This window comes from Penicillium nucicola (genome assembly GCF_028828085.1).
Source record: "Penicillium nucicola strain IBT 29836 chromosome Unknown utg000006l, whole genome shotgun sequence".
NCBI lineage: Eukaryota > Fungi > Ascomycota > Eurotiomycetes > Eurotiales > Aspergillaceae > Penicillium > Penicillium nucicola.
Window position 1 is genome coordinate 1,494,974 of NW_026643130.1, and position 15,495 is coordinate 1,510,468.

Below are 15,495 nucleotides of genomic sequence, written 5' to 3' on the forward strand. Positions count from 1 at the left end.
CGCTTCTTTAGTTCCATGGGGGTATAACGTGAACTTATAAAAGACGGCTGAGGAAGCTCTGGACTCGATTGACAGTATTCCACGTCGAGGTAAGTTTGTGGGATGATGATCATGGCAGGGCTTTTTTCATAGCCTCCGTCATCCAGTGGCTATAGAGTCTGGGCTAGTCCATAGCTCATGAACATATCCAGATCACTACAGTAATCAATGGCATGTCTGAAAGTCTCAATATATTTTGGTGAATACGGTGACTAGGAAATCATTCCCTTCAAAGGGCAAACATCCATTATTGCCCCCTTTTAGTGGATATCAGATTGTCCAAGCTTCTTGAGGGCAGTTGAGAAAATAGATCAGTTCGATGACGTATATACTACACATCACTCGAAGATATCGGCCAATACCAAAGAAATTGGATATTCACCCGTCCTTGACTGGCATTGACGTGGTTTCATCGTTCATGACCTAGGTTGGCGACAGACAGGATGTCGCATAGATGTACGGACAACGGCTCCAGGATTCCCCAAAGCCAACAAAGTCCGCTCACGTACGAAAAACCGGGTGAGGTAGAATCAACCTAGACGAACCTTGTTGATCCCTCTCACGGACCGAATAGTCCTACGTCTAAGCATTACATGGTATTCCTCTATGACCTGCGACCTAATTCCTACATTGTTATATATCTACGGGCCGGTATAGACTACACAATGACAGCTAAGGCTCACATGAATGAAGAGATGGCGTAACCTTTGGGGTTGATGTTGTGGCAGGTCTGTAATTTCCTCAAAGTAATGGACTGAGACATAGCGAGAGAAAGGTAATCTGCTAATAGAGCCCAGTACACTCCCTCTGATTGCATGAGCGACATTAGTGAATATAAATTATACAACCAAATCGCTGAAAAATTGAAGCCGCGAAGTTGGTGCTTGACCTTGATACATCTATGATGGAAGGGTGTTTCCTTTACCGTATATTGCGGATTGAAAGTCGAGTTACATGCCTGGTGAATATTTGAAATATTAAGTTTTTTTCCATTGTTGCATTAGACTTTTGCAAATGCAAAGGAATACTTCTATCACCGGTTTAATCATCACATGGTTGAGGTCCTTCGCTTGAGAACATGATAGTGTGGACCCGCCGTCAAACAATGAATCCTCCGTGATTAAGACAGCGCAATTAGGAAATATGAGCTGCGCAAATATGACACATGATTGAAAGGAATGAGAAGACTTGGGCGGAGAGAAAGGAAAATTCGTAAGCCCCCGGATTAGGGCAGGCTCGGATATGTGGCCGAGAAGCACACATAATTGAAATATCAAGGAAAAGGGGGTGGCAATGTACATTGGGGTGAGAGTTGTACACAAGAAGAAAAAAAGCAGAAGGCCAAGGCGATTTTGTTCACACAGCGTGAAAGAGATAGGGGATTCCGAGAGTATGTGAAGGGGCGAGATCAACGGCGAATCACCGAGATATTAAAAGAATAAAGGAGATGCTCATGCAAATGATCTTCGGGTCGTTTCATCTGATGCTGGGGAATCGTGAAGAGATATGGTGACAGGGGAGAAGAAAAGAAATCAGAGAAAGTATTACAAGTCGGCGAGAGCAGCTTCAAAGCTGGCAAGATCGTCGTGAGAGGGTTTGTCGAAAATGCGTCGAAATGGGGGATCTTGAGGGAAGACATCCTGAGGGCTGGGTGCAACTCCCTCTGCTTTGCGAATGACTTCCTTCAGTGCACGCGTCACAACACCGGCTCGGACAACCAAATCTTTCAACGAAGACGTGTCAAATGGCAGTTTCTGAGATCGAGGTGCGATTTCGAGCGATTGATCACCAGGCTGCAGGATATCAAGCACCGATTGGGATTTGGGCGAGTCTTTCACGAGCTGAGTGAGGGGCGAAGGAGTTTCTTGCTCACGTTGTGGTACGTCGTTCCATGAGACTTCGCTGTTACGCTTGGAAAATGCATGGAGACATTCGTCTTCGGATTCATCGAAGCTGAATGTGAGAGATGAAGGAGATCCTGGAGGCGAGTGATGCTCTTCGTCGTCATCAATGGTCGCCAGGTTCACGATCCCCTCAGCTTCTTTCCATAGTTCACTGGAAGGTCCGCTGACAAGATCCAGGACACTGGCCTGGTGTCGAAGACGCTTCAGTTCTTCCACCAATAGCGTCAATTCCTGAACCTGCCCGAATTGACCACGAAGACTGGCTTGACGTTCCAGTATGGCCTTCGGAACGGTCATACTTTGACGAATAGTTTCCGGTTCAGATACTTGAGTGCTTTCGGCGGTGGGGGTATCCTCCGCTTCATCAAAATCGAAATCGCTGTCCCAGTCTTCACTAACACCTTTACTGCCCAAACCCCAGGTCCCGAACTTCCCAGATGTCTGGCGCGAGTCACTGATAGGAATATCGCTCACAACAGGGACACTTTGACTACGAAGGTGTACGGTTGATGGTGCTTTCCGGCAAACAGTTCGACTGCTCCTGTCAACGACACCTTCTTGCTTCCCATGCATGGTTCTGGGACGCGTCTCAGTGTCGGCAGCTTCGCGGTCAGGACGTGACTGCTCGGACCAGTCGAAAATGTTTGTCTTCTTGTTTACACCAGAGTTGAGAGTGTTGACCACCCTCCCAGATACCCTCGCTGAAGTCAGGCCGGAGTCAGACTGTTCAGCAAATTTGGACAGTGCAAGTGACAAGGGCGATTGGAATCCACTCTCAGATTCACCAGGTAACGCCCCAATCATGCTGAGAGCGTCATCATCCGGTTGATCTGTCAAAATCGATGAATTATCAACTATTGGGACCTGAGACAAAGGAGGCGATGCCAGGAATGAATCAGCAAAGAGTTGAGGATCTCGTTCCAAGGACCTAGCGGCGAAAGAGCCCCGCGGCAGAAGAGTCTCCAGGGTCGTGACTTCTTCGTTGGCTAAACTCGTGCCTGCTTGGTCGAACATTGTCTCGATTCGAAGACCCTTCAATCCACTACCGGTCGTTTCGCGCGTGCGAATCGAGTCCCAATAATCACTCATAATATCTGTTTCATAATCCTCACAGGATGTGAAAACCCGTGTATCATCGGAACCAATGATGGTGGATGATGGATCTGATCCTGAGATTGAGAACCCCTTTGGACGACGACGGAGAGAATAATGCGGGCCATTGGGTCCAGAAGCTCGCTGCCAAGCTGAAAGAGCGACTGCATCTGATGTTACTGGGTCGAGACCGGACCGAGACCCCAAGCCGATATTGTAATCCTGCGAGACCGATCGAGGCACGACTTGAGAACGCCTTTCCAAAGCCGATAAAACCCCCCTGGCTGCGACACAGGATGTGGACGGCGGAAAACATTCGGATCGGTGATGTTACGTCGTTGTTCTGGGTCTGGCGTCGGGATGGCGATGACCCTGTCCGACTTGGAAAGTTCTGAGCGAGTTATAGAAAACGTGCGTCCTTTTACGCGCTTCAGAGAACCACCCCTTGGCCGTCCTAAAATTGGAACACCGGAGCCAGTGACGGTATTGGTGATGACAGTCTGCTTTTGTTCGGCGTCATTAACAGAGTATGAATGCCTATCACTCGGCCTCTCCACTGACTCGGGGATTGGCTCGGCAATTGGTTCAGAAGCAGGGTCCGGCACAGCTGGCGTGGCTGTCTGGAATGGATTGCGGAATTCGACTGTGGTAAAAGGCAATGGCTGATCCTCTCGGGGCATGCTATTGGAGGTGGCGGCGACATCAGAGGCGAGAACTAGAACCGGAAGAGCACTTGGATCAGATCCAATTTGGCGAACACTCTGAAATTTCGGCGCCGTCGATGTTGAGAATCTGCGCGACAATCTCTCCGCCAAACTACCAGTCCTCGGAAGGAAAAATGACGTCCATTCTGTCTTTTTATCAAGCTCAAAGTCTTCCATCTCCGGTGATTCAACAGGAAGATTTTTAGAGAAGTAGTCATCGAAATCTGTGACCAAAGGGAGGCGCATTGACTCTGATCTCTGATGACTCGTCGCTGGCCTACGAAGCGCAGATGGCGAAGGCCCAGAGATTGTTTGTGACCCAAGGGGATGTGTGTTTGTGTGTTGCGATACCGGACGCTTGACCAACTTGTTCGGGGCCCTTCGCTGACTCGGTGGACGAGGAAACACGGGGCTCGCAGACCCATTGAACGACGGTGTGACTGGACTGCTTGAAGTCGGGCTTTCAGTCTGGAATGAGGCCATTGACAAGCGCCGCAGCCAACTAGTTGATGGTCGTCGGGTGTGGTCAGTCCGGGAGTCTATGGGTTCATTCTCCGGAATCTGAAGTGGAGGCGCTGTAAATGTTTGACCCCGACGACGACGTCTCACAGCGCTGAAGGACAAGGATGCCCGCCGCAGATCCGGTTCCTGTTGGCTTCCATACCGGCTCTCTGCCAGGCTTTGCTCCTTTTCAGCCAGCCACTCGGCTGCTACGCTTGTCCGCGGTGGAAGAGCAGTCTTCGGACGAGCATCCACGGGTGTCTTTGTGTTATGTTGAGGGAGAAATGGTTGTTCTTGGGAGAGGGTCTTGCGCCGGAACAGACTCGGCTTCTGGCTTCGTTCTGCGCGCCCGAGCGCCAGACCGGTAGGTGCGATACCGACAGTGCTTAGCGCACATAGCTACAGGTCATTGTCAGTCATCATGTCTTGCAAGGACCGAAGTGGGGAGCAACAATCTGCGATTGGCGAACCATGGCTTACCGTTGATACGTGATCCATCCTCACAGGGCGCGGAAGAGAGCGATAAGCACCCCGACACTCAGCTCCAGGTCGAACAACTTTGCGAATGACATTCCAGTAGAATGCGCATATGAGGGGGGAAGTCAACGAGCAACAGGTAGGGAGGGGTGTGTTATTGCGCCCGGCTGGAAATCCCTCAAAGCCTGGATGAGCGGGAAAAAAGACGAACAAAAACGAAAGCTGGCCCTCAACTCTCCACAAACAAAGCAAAGACGTTAAGCTCACCTCCTTGGAAGGAGAGAGGAAGAAGAAAGGAGCGATGCGATGGGGGTAAGAACCATGGGGAGCGGAAAACAACAACAAAACTCGGGGATTATCAGCTCCCGCCCTGGACTCACGCTAGGAGAGATCAATAACTTCCCCCTCCTTGGACCCTTACAATATCCTGCTTGATTTGATCTCTGTTTCTTGATTCTTTTTGAAACATGCAAAATTGCAAAGCGCAGAGTGCAGAGTGCAGAAAGCGCAGTGTGCAATCCCCCTGATTAGACTTCAATTCGTCTACGTTTACAGCTCAATGTACGCCAATCTGCATGGAAATACCCCGGCGAGAACACACCAAACAGCACTAGCCCACCTGGGCAGCATGCGGGTGTTATTGCAAATGCAGAAACAGATTAGGATGCTGTCCTGTCATCCCTTGCGGCTCACATTGCATTGGCGTCATAGTCCAGTCTTTTTCAAGGAAACGGAGAAGTCCGTTAAACGCCGCGAGTGGCTCAGCCAGCAGGGAAATGGAGAGCCCAAAAAGCCATGCGATCCAGAATTCCCCACACATCTGGTTTCGGCTGGCTAGGATCGCTTCTTCGGCCCCCTAGCCTGACTAGCTTAGATCGCAAGGGCCCCAGGGCCGATCGGTGTCCACTGGTTTCCTGCCATGAACTGTTGTCCGAGGCAGAACCATGGCTCACTCAATGCTCAAAGGATGTTCAGGAGCTATACTTCATGTGGGAGGAGGTCCTTCTCAAATGGCCTGGTATTCAGGGGCCTTTCAACAAAGTTTTCTCAGTCCACTTTGCAATTTCTCTGGCTTCTGGAAGTTGCAGTTGACGAGTCCAAAAGAAGCGAGATGAGCAAGCTGCAAGGTCTCTTCGCAAGCTTATATGACTTCAACGTTGTCCATGGTGATGCAAAGTGCTTTGATGTTGACCTACGGCCCTAGGACGTGATCTTCGATCCAGAATCGACCTGTTCGCTTCGCAAATCAAGCACGAAATAGCTTGGACAAACAGCTCCAGGTTTGATTGTTTTGATACCGTCATTCCCACTCCACTTTGCAAATGAAAAAGGAAAACTCGTGGGTCGCCCACCGGCCAGAATCGACTCTTACAGCCGGACCTGTGCCGCTTCTCGTTGCGGGTACGTGGCACTTAACTGCCACGGCGTGTCAAATCCGAGCTGAAAGTGGGGGAAATCCTCGTGTTTCATGTTTCAATAAGCTGTTTATTTTCCCTCTCTTTCTCCGAGCTCGTTTTCAGCCGATCAGGCCGACACTCCGAAGCCCTGAGCCAAACCTTCTGGCTCGCTTGAAAGATCGACATCTCCTATCAATCGGGAAGGTCAATTTGGCGCTACAGTACAGGGGATTGATTACCCTCCTCGGCTTAGCTTCGGCCACGTCGAGCATCCCTCAAATGCTATCAGAACAAAATTGCTTGTGGACCTATTGATTCAAATGCTTCTATTCCTGGTTGTGGTTACACCCCCCAAGCGGCTCCATAATAAATCTGCCAATGCTCGTTATGCTGGTCTCGACTGTGCCATATTACATGCAGGTCAGCACATTCCCTGCACAATTTGATGATCGTTGAACGAACCTGGGCGAATGGTTGGCTTTTCACTTCTTGGCAGGCTATTCCCAAAACAGAACTCAAAACAAAGATCGTCCTTTGGGCCTTGGGGCTCAACTCTCGGTCTTGAGGATGCAGGAAACTCGTTTTTCATCTGCTGCAGGATTTTGTGATAAGTAGCCTGCATCTTTGGCGGTCGAGGCGGTTAAACGTCACTTTGACAGGTTCACGTGCGGCATCTCACTAACTTTACACTCCCGATTTCGCTCGATCTAGGTTCATTTGTTGTTGCAAATCGCATCTCATCGCTTCAGCATGAAGCTGCATGGATTCATGAAACGCTCTGCATGCTGCACGAAGTCTCTAATCCGGGCAAGAGTTTCACTAGGGTCCAGTCGATGAACTAGCTAGATAGGCAGGCCACATCTTTTTAGTTTGCGCCCGCCCGTGTCGATATAACATCTTCGGCTGCAAGCTGGAATTTCTTTGGAGAACGCCGGAGAGCGGTCAACCTAGCATGCTTCCACTTGCCTTTGAAGGTAAGATCATGCTCACCATCTCACAGTCGGCCACTGCTCTACGATTAATGATCGGGGAGACACAAAATTGCGACTGCATGACACGTCACAACCTGTCCTTTGCTACGCAAGGGTTTTTTTCTCCTAAAAATAATACTAATTCGTGTGACATCGGGTGAATTTGGCCCCTGTTTTCTTTTTGCAGATGCCCATAGGACCAAAATTGACCTATATCCGATAGCTAACCCGACTGCTTGTCCGCCCACCTTCTTGTTTTGCTGCCTTGGACTTTATTGAAAGGTCCTTACTACAGCTTATATGTGGAAAGTTGAACAGTCTTAAAATATCAACTGTGACCTAGCTCATTTTGAGTTTAATGTTGAAGAGTGTATGCCTATAGATTAGGATATTGAAAGCATTGGTGAGACCAGCGCTCAGAAGCCATGTCCCTCACAAAGACCGGCACCTTGGGATTAAGATGCGTTATGTATCTATCTGGCAACCTTAGATGTCTTAACATTTACCACAGGTATAGACCCAAATAGCTTCTGGAGCATAAGTATCCCACATACCGGAATCGACAAGCCCGGATACCTCACATTGCGTCTCACGATGATCGCTAGAAATTCAGAAGGGCATGCAGTCTCTACTAATATTGCCAACTAGGTTCTCGGAATTCTTAGGAAGTTGATAAACTTTATCCACCTTTGAGCATGTCTGTTCTGTAAGTTATCAGTATGCTATCATTTGTCAGAGGAGCTGTGGCACTTTCAATGTTGCTATTTAATATTACTTAAGATCAAGTATTCTATCACTATCCCTGTCTCCCTCGCTTTATATAAGGTCTCTGTGTATTGTAATCTGTTAATGATATCAATCACCGTTCTATTAACTTATACATTCGAAGTAACAATATTTAAAGAACCTATCAGAGTGTGTCTATGGACAAAGAATGAAACAAGAGAACTAGATTCCGACTGAAATCAAAGCTCAACATCGGCATATCAAATTATATCAAGGAAGTCAGGGTCGAAGGTGATTGTTTAGATCTTGTGGACAACCTTCGAAGAGAATGAGCTGTCGATCGCGAGTCACATGACCTTATCGATAACACACATCCAAAAAGCCCACTCTATCATGGGGACTTCAGTGCAAGAAATCCACGCCCGATTTCTACTAAAGGCTTCAGGTTGTTGCCGGAGAAAATCACGTTCGCCTAAAACTGACACCATGGAGACTCAAATCCAGGCTCAAATCCCTGGTATTGACCATGTCGTCTCGGAATACGCTGTGGTATGTATTTGCAGGTGCGAGGGGCAATGTGAACGAAGCTGACTGTTTAACAGGGCTACCTGACCCATGCCGCAAACCTCTACGTCGAAGACAACAGCGGCCAATCTCCCTTGTCAGAAGCCGCCGAAGCCGTTACCGAGCTTCTGGTCTCCGCTTCTGGAGATTTCTCCCCGCAAAACTACGACACGATCGGCAATTTGGTCGCAAAGTTCATTACTGGCCTCAGTGCCGCGGATGGTACCGATGCCGAGAAGAGACAAATGCCATTCAGGGCTAAGAAGCTGGAACAGGCCATCAATGTTGGCGCACAGCGGAACATGTCCTCAACCCTCGGTTTGGCTGGAAATACAGTCGACCTGGAATCTGCCAATGCTCGAAAGGTTGAGTCCAAGGTGGACAAGAAGAAGCTCGAGAAGGCCGAGCGCAAGATTCAAGCCAAGCAGGACAAGAAGCAGATGAAGAACGTTACCTACGAGTCCTCCCGCTTGCTCAACCAGCCGGACGAGACCATGTCATACGAAGAGTTCTTCATGGCTGTCAATCCTCTTCAGCTGGGCTCTGACTCCCAGGCTAAGAGTAAGGACATCAAGCTGGACAATATCGATATCTCCATCAGTGGTCTGCGTATCCTGACGGATGCTGCCTTCACACTCGCATACGGTCGTCGTTATGGTCTTGTTGGTCAGAACGGTATCGGTAAATCTACACTTTTGCGCGCCCTGAGTCGCAGAGAAATCGCCATTCCCACTCACGTTTCAATTCTTCACGTCGAGCAAGAAGTATGTCGGATCCAATCTACTTGCGTTGCTTTTACTAACTGTCTCTATAGATCACTGGTGACGATACACCAGCCTTGCAGGCAGTCTTGGATGCCGATGTGTGGCGGAAGCATCTGCTTGGAGAGCAAGCTGTCAGTCAAACCCCAATGCGAGGTCTCCATAATTTTACTAATGCACATCACAGAAAATCTCGAAACAATTGGCTGAGCTTGAAGAAGAGAGATCCTCGATGGCAGATACCTCGCAGGATGCTGCTAGACTTGACGAGCAGCGTGAAGGCTTGGACATCACTCTAAGTGATATTTATAGCAAGCTCTCTGAAATGGAATCAGACAAGGCCGAGTCTCGTGCGGCCAGTATCTTGGCTGGTCTTGGTTTCTCCCAAGAACGCCAGCAATACCCAACCAAGACCTTCTCTGGAGGTTGGCGAATGCGTCTGTCTTTGGCGCGAGCACTGTTCTGCGAGCCCGATTTGCTCTTGCTCGACGGTATGATCTACTGCCTCTATCCAACGCGTAACTTGCTGACTGTTCATAGAACCGTCCAACATGTTGGACGTTCCGTCTATCACTTTCCTTTCCAATTACCTCCAAGGATACCCCAGCACCGTTCTTGTGGTTTCTCACGATCGTGCATTCTTGAACGAAGTCGCTACGGATATCATTCACCAACACTCCGAGAGACTGGACTACTACAGGGGTGCTAACTTCGGTGAGTCATACAACCCCGAGGCACTTGAAATCATGCTCACACTGTATAGAATCCTTCTACGCAACTAAGGAGGAGCGTCGGAAGACTGCCAAGCGCGAATATGAGAAGCAAATGGGCGAGAGAGCACACTTGCAAGGTATGGATCCATCGCTTGCTGTCAATTGGGCTGGACTTACAATTTCCCAGCGTTCATTGACAAGTTCCGGTATAATGCCGCGAAATCCTCCGAAGCCCAATCAAGAATCAAGAAGCTTGAGCGTATGCCGGTTCTTGAAGCTCCTGAGAGCGAATACACCGTTCACTTCGCGTTCCCCGAGGTTGAGAAGCTCTCACCACCTATTGTTCAGATGTCTGAAGTTTGCTTCGGTTACACCAAGGACAAGCCTCTTCTCAGGAATGTTGATCTGGATGTTCAGCTCGACTCGCGTATCGGAATTGTCGGACCTAACGGTGCTGGTAAGACCACAGTACTGAAGCTTCTCACTAACCAGCTCGAACCAACATCCGGTCTCTTGTCTACCAACTCGAGACTGCGCATTGGATTCTTTGCCCAGCACCACGTTGATGCTCTGGACATGACAACCAGCGCAGTCGGCTTCATGACTAAGACCTATCCCGGAAAGACCGACGAAGAGTACCGGAGACACTTGGGAGCGTAAGTCATACCCCAACAGTCTACAGAAATACTCCAGGCACTAACTTATCCTCATAGATTCGGTATCACTGGCACAACTGGTCTCCAGCGCATGGGACTCCTGTCTGGAGGTCAGAAATCTCGTGTGGCCTTTGCTTGCCTGTCGTTGACTAACCCCCACATCCTTGTTCTTGACGAACCTTCTAACCACTTGGATATTGAGGGTATGGACGCATTGTCAGATGCGCTTCGCAAGTTTGAGGGAGGTGTTGTGATGGTTTCTCACGACGTGACCATGTTGCAGAATGTTTGCACCAGTCTCTGGGTCTGTGATGGTGGTACTGTGCACAAGTTCGACGGCACCGTTAACGCTTACAAGAAGAGGATCACCGAGCAGGCTGATGCTGCCGGTGTTGTGGCCAAGCACTGAGGTCAAGTTAAGCCAAAAGCGATACATGTATAGTGTAGTATCAACTAAAAAGATGAATTTTCTCTTTAATGAGCGCAGCCAACACTCTAATACACTTTCCACCCTTTCCTTCTAGGAGACTATCCAATGCTTTAAGATTGACACCTCTTGTATACACTGAACTTCCTTTTTCCTAAAACGGTCTTGTAAACGTCGGCATTCCGGAACCTGATTTCCGCCTCCTTATCGGCTTATCGTGACCCGGACGTCACTTGAACATTAACGTACCTTGGATATTCTTCGGGTAGAATCTAAGAACTGATTTCAGTTCTCTAAGGATAGAGCCTTAGAATATGACAATCTCAGATGAGCAAGACACATCGGGCCCCAACGCACCCTTGCTCGCCTCCCCGTATGCTCGAGACCACGGCCATGAAGACCATGGCAATGAAAGCCTGGCCTCCGAACTGGAATACTCCGGGGGCTGGTTCATATGGGCGTTGACCTTCTCAGCAGGAATAAGTGGTCTCCTCTTTGGATATGAGTATGCTTTCTGCTCCAGCGAATGCCACGTTGCGACTGCACTTTTCTGCCGGATAACGGCTAACAGTTGTTTGAACTTCCAGCACAGGAGTCATCTCCTCCACTTTGGTGACAGTCGGCACAGATCTCTCAAACCGAACATTGACAACTCTTGACAAAAGCTTAATTACATCATGTACAAGCCTATTTGCGTTAATAGCTAGTCCTTTCACCGGGGTTTTAGCAGACAAGCTTGGCCGTCAGAAAGTTATACTTGGCGCAGATGCACTATTTGCTCTAGGGGCTTTGGTACAGGCTTTAACAACCCAGGTTTGGGGCATAATTCTGGGGAGGAGTATTGTTGGACTTGCGATTGGGAGCGCAAGTGCGGTTACTCCATTGTAAGTTGACCGCATGCCATGAGTCAGAATGACAGCCATTTCAGCCATTCCATGCGACGGATATTATAGCAAGATTGCTAATGGGGTATCTGCAGGTATATTTCTGAGTTGGCACCATCAAGTGCGAGAGGAAGACTTGTCACTATTCTCAGTCTGTTTATCACCGGTGGGCAGGTGATAGCATACATAGTTGGCTGGCTTTTCTCCAGCTCACCTGGGGGCTGGCGCTGGATTGTAGGCCTTGGAGCACTCCCCGCCTTTTTTCAGCTTGCGATTCTTGCTTTCCTACCCGAGACGCCTCGGTGGCTAGTCCAGGCTGGATTTGATACCCAAGCAAAGGCAGTTCTACGCAAGATCTACCAGGGCTGCCCTGGATGTGAGGGCGTGACAGACAGGGTCTTGCACGATATCAATAAGGAGATTGATGAAGAAGTATCGGAGTTAGGGCAAGGAAAAGATCGTGGTACCAAACCACAATGGTTGCATGATACCCTTGAACGCGGGCAGCAGTTATTCCAAGGCGGAAATAGGAGAGCATTGATTATTGCAATGATGCTTCAGGCAGTCCAGCAACTATGTGGCTTCAACAGTCTGATGTACTTCTCCGCAACGATATTCTCAGCTCTGTCGTTCTCATCCCCGACCTTGGTTTCTCTTTCAGTGGCGTTGACCAACTTCATATTCACGCTTCTTGCATTTGCATTCATTGACAGAATTGGGCGTCGACGCATTTTACTTTATTCCATGCCCGTCATGACGATTGCCCTCATTGTCTGCGCGCTGTCATTTTCTTCCTTGAAAGATGTATGGAATAAGCAACCACCAACACGACACGAAGAGGCCCCTGACGATTCTGGATCTCTCATGCCGCTTGCTATCTTGTTCTGCCTTACCGTATACACTGCGGCTTACGCCTTTGGCCTCGGAAACGTTCCATGGCAACAATCAGAACTCTTCCCTCTGAGCGTGCGCTCTCTTGGCTCATCATTGGCCACTGCCACTAATTGGGGATCAAACTTCATTATTGGCCTTACGTTCTTACCCATGATGGAATGGATCTCACCGTCGTGGACTTTCCTTGTCTATGCACTAGTCTGCGTAGCTGGATGGGCTGCAGTATGGGCAATCTACCCGGAGATGAGCGGACTCAGTCTTGAAGAAGTGAAAGGTCTTTTGGTAGAGGGCTGGGGCGTTCAAGAAAGCCTGCAACGAAGGCGTGTTGCACCTCATACTTAACATTGGGTATAGATTATCTTGACCCTAGCTGAAATGAAATTGAGTTGACCAACCTAAATTCATGCAATACAATTTCGTTTCATCATTGCGCTCATCTCGTGCCATCATCTACATTGACCGGTGCTAGCCCTATTTCCGCCCGTATGACAGAATGACCACGCACCAACCCTACCATACCTCACTCCGTTCTTACTCACGTGAACATCGAAAGGAATCATCGCCTTCGATATGAAAACCATCGAGAAACCTCTGCCAACTACTCCAAACCCAGCTGTCACGCCAAACGCGTATGTTGGATCGACCTTGTACCGACCACCACAATACCTCACTCCGTTTACTAACGTGAATATCAAACAGAGCCATGAACGTCGATACGAACAATATCAAAATGCGGCTTCCAGCTACTCCAAAGCCAGATACCGCGCAAGACGCGTATGTTGGATGGCCTTTCCACCAACCCATATTTCACCCCCATTTTACTAACGTGGCGCCGAACAGAACTATGGCCTCCGATATGAAAGCCATCGAAATGCCTCTGCCAACTACTCCAAACCCAGCTGTCGCGCCAAACGCGTATGTTGGATCGACCTTGTACCAACCTCCACCATACCTCACCCCGTTTTACTAACGTGAAATTCGAGCAGAGCAATGGACTTCGATATGAACAATACCAAAATGCCGCTTCCAGCTACTCCAAAGCCAGATATCGCGCAAGACGCGTATGTTGGATGGCCCTTCCACCAACCCATATTTCAACCCATTTTTTTTAACCTGGCGCCGAACAGAACTACGACTCTCGATATGAAAGCCATAAAAATGCCTATGCCAGCTTATCCAAAGCCAACTGCCCCGCAGAACCCTCCTGGTGTTCCAAAGACCATTTTTAGCCTTCCCAACGAAGTAAGTTCAGCATGACTTCTACTAGACAGTATATTCGGCTCATTCCCAAAACCAAGATTCTCCAACAAATTGCTACTCTTCTCCCAACCGACAGAGACATTCTTCACTTTTCTCAGGCATGCAAGAAAATGTGGACCCAAGTCTATGCTTCGGAGTCAGCAGTCTGGCGAAACCTGTTCGCCAAACGCTACGACATTCTATCCGTTCGACCCTCAACAGAGTTCAGAAACGAGTATCTCATTCGAGTTATTGTTCTCAATGCAAGTATCAACTTTTCGGAAAAGGAAGACGACCGCCAGCATATGTGCATGGAAGTGATGCGGACGATGCTCGAGGAAGCCATTACGGCTCATCTCAAGCCAGAGTCTTCTTCGAAGACCCTATTCCGACTTCGAGAGTCTCTCAAGACCATGAATTTTCTCAAATGTCTCCAAAAAGAAAACCCATCTGAGCTCTTCTTCGCCCTCCAACTGGTAAGGTTTCTTTTTCTTTTTTCGTTGGACAGAACCATGAAGCATTTTTTTAATTCCTAATCATTACAGGCCATGACTCCCCTTGCACTTGACTTAGATATCACCCGAGCATGTCACCGCGATCATTACAATCTGGCCACCATCTACTCATTCGATGAACAACTGAACATGCCTTATATCGACAAGACTCAACTCAACCTTGACAAACTGCTACAAATCCGGAGTTTTTGGCAACGCCACTTGTTGACTGAGTCAGAGTTTACTTATTACGAGACCTTCGCGGCTCTTCCGTCACATTTGAAGCCTGGTGTCCGAAAGGCCGACCCAAAGGATGGAAGCAATCTGAGTGCCTCGTGGCTGGGCTTGTACTGTGAGATATCAACCAAACTTCATGAGCATGATTCATGACACAAACTAATTTCTTGATCGCTCTTTCCTTAGCCTGTCTACACCCCTTGCCAGATTCTTTGGAGGAACTCGCCCAGCTCAACCGACAAACATGCGCCGACATGGAGAACCACGTGGATATGATTGACATCATGGTTAGTTTACAACTTAGACAACTTAGACAAAGTGAAAAGAATCTTGCTCAGCCGCAACCTTGCTTAGAATCTCGAAATCGAAGCGCAGCCCGGCGTGGATGTTTTCTGGCCGGAAGTCTGCACCATGATTGCGCCCCCGGTTGGGCCCGAGACAGACCGCATGTACTTCCAGGGCAAACAGGGCATTCATGGGCCCCCTGGCGAGGAGGAGAACACTGTCTTTGGATTTACCGAGGACATACATACAACCTACGGTGGTATCGGTGGATGGAAACGGATTTGCTTCACCATCTGCCAAGGAAATACCAGCACGACCTTCCAGAGCAAACTGGCTGGTGATGAGTGGGTGCACTGCTACGAGGCTCTCATCATACCCGGGGGACGATTAATGCTGGGACGCTGGGTGGACATGAAGAACGAGACTGGTCGCGGACCCTTCATTTTTTGGGATCTGTGATGTGTAAATTGGGACTGGAGAGGGTACAGCGTCTCTTGAACTTAGATAGGGGCACCTGGCAAGAGAAAGAA

General features: G+C 48.9%; 4 protein-coding genes across 4 annotated transcripts; 3 read left to right on the forward strand and 1 right to left on the reverse strand.

Annotated features, from left to right (window-relative positions):
* Window positions 1-1,583: 1,583 nt before the first annotated feature.
* On the reverse strand, window positions 1,584-4,738 carry N7511_006570 (uncharacterized protein; the record flags this gene model as incomplete). The annotated part of the gene is made up of 3 exons (XM_057128947.1): window positions 1,584-3,291; window positions 3,312-4,639; window positions 4,721-4,738. The coding sequence occupies 3 exons, from the start codon at window positions 4,736-4,738 to the stop codon at window positions 1,584-1,586; spliced, it is 3,054 nt and encodes a 1,017-aa protein (XP_056983503.1).
* A 3,466-nt stretch (window positions 4,739-8,204) lies between these two features.
* N7511_006571 (putative AAA family ATPase GCN20) lies at window positions 8,205-10,914 on the forward strand (the record flags this gene model as incomplete). The annotated part of the gene is made up of 8 exons (XM_057128948.1): window positions 8,205-8,360; window positions 8,414-9,139; window positions 9,190-9,270; window positions 9,324-9,627; window positions 9,677-9,850; window positions 9,900-9,986; window positions 10,037-10,505; window positions 10,563-10,914. The coding sequence occupies 8 exons, from the start codon at window positions 8,205-8,207 to the stop codon at window positions 10,912-10,914; spliced, it is 2,349 nt and encodes a 782-aa protein (XP_056983504.1).
* A 332-nt stretch (window positions 10,915-11,246) lies between these two features.
* Window positions 11,247-13,052, forward strand: N7511_006572 (putative MFS myo-inositol transporter; the record flags this gene model as incomplete). The annotated part of the gene is made up of 3 exons (XM_057128949.1): window positions 11,247-11,437; window positions 11,520-11,816; window positions 11,912-13,052. 3 exons carry the CDS (start codon window positions 11,247-11,249, stop codon window positions 13,050-13,052), a joined length of 1,629 nt encoding a protein of 542 aa, XP_056983505.1.
* A 388-nt stretch (window positions 13,053-13,440) lies between these two features.
* N7511_006573 (uncharacterized protein) lies at window positions 13,441-15,424 on the forward strand (the record flags this gene model as incomplete). Its single annotated transcript, XM_057128950.1, has 7 exons — window positions 13,441-13,484; window positions 13,551-13,625; window positions 13,694-13,771; window positions 13,978-14,425; window positions 14,495-14,795; window positions 14,867-14,967; window positions 15,035-15,424. 7 exons carry the CDS (start codon window positions 13,441-13,443, stop codon window positions 15,422-15,424), a joined length of 1,437 nt encoding a protein of 478 aa, XP_056983506.1.
* Window positions 15,425-15,495: the final 71 nt, after the last annotated feature.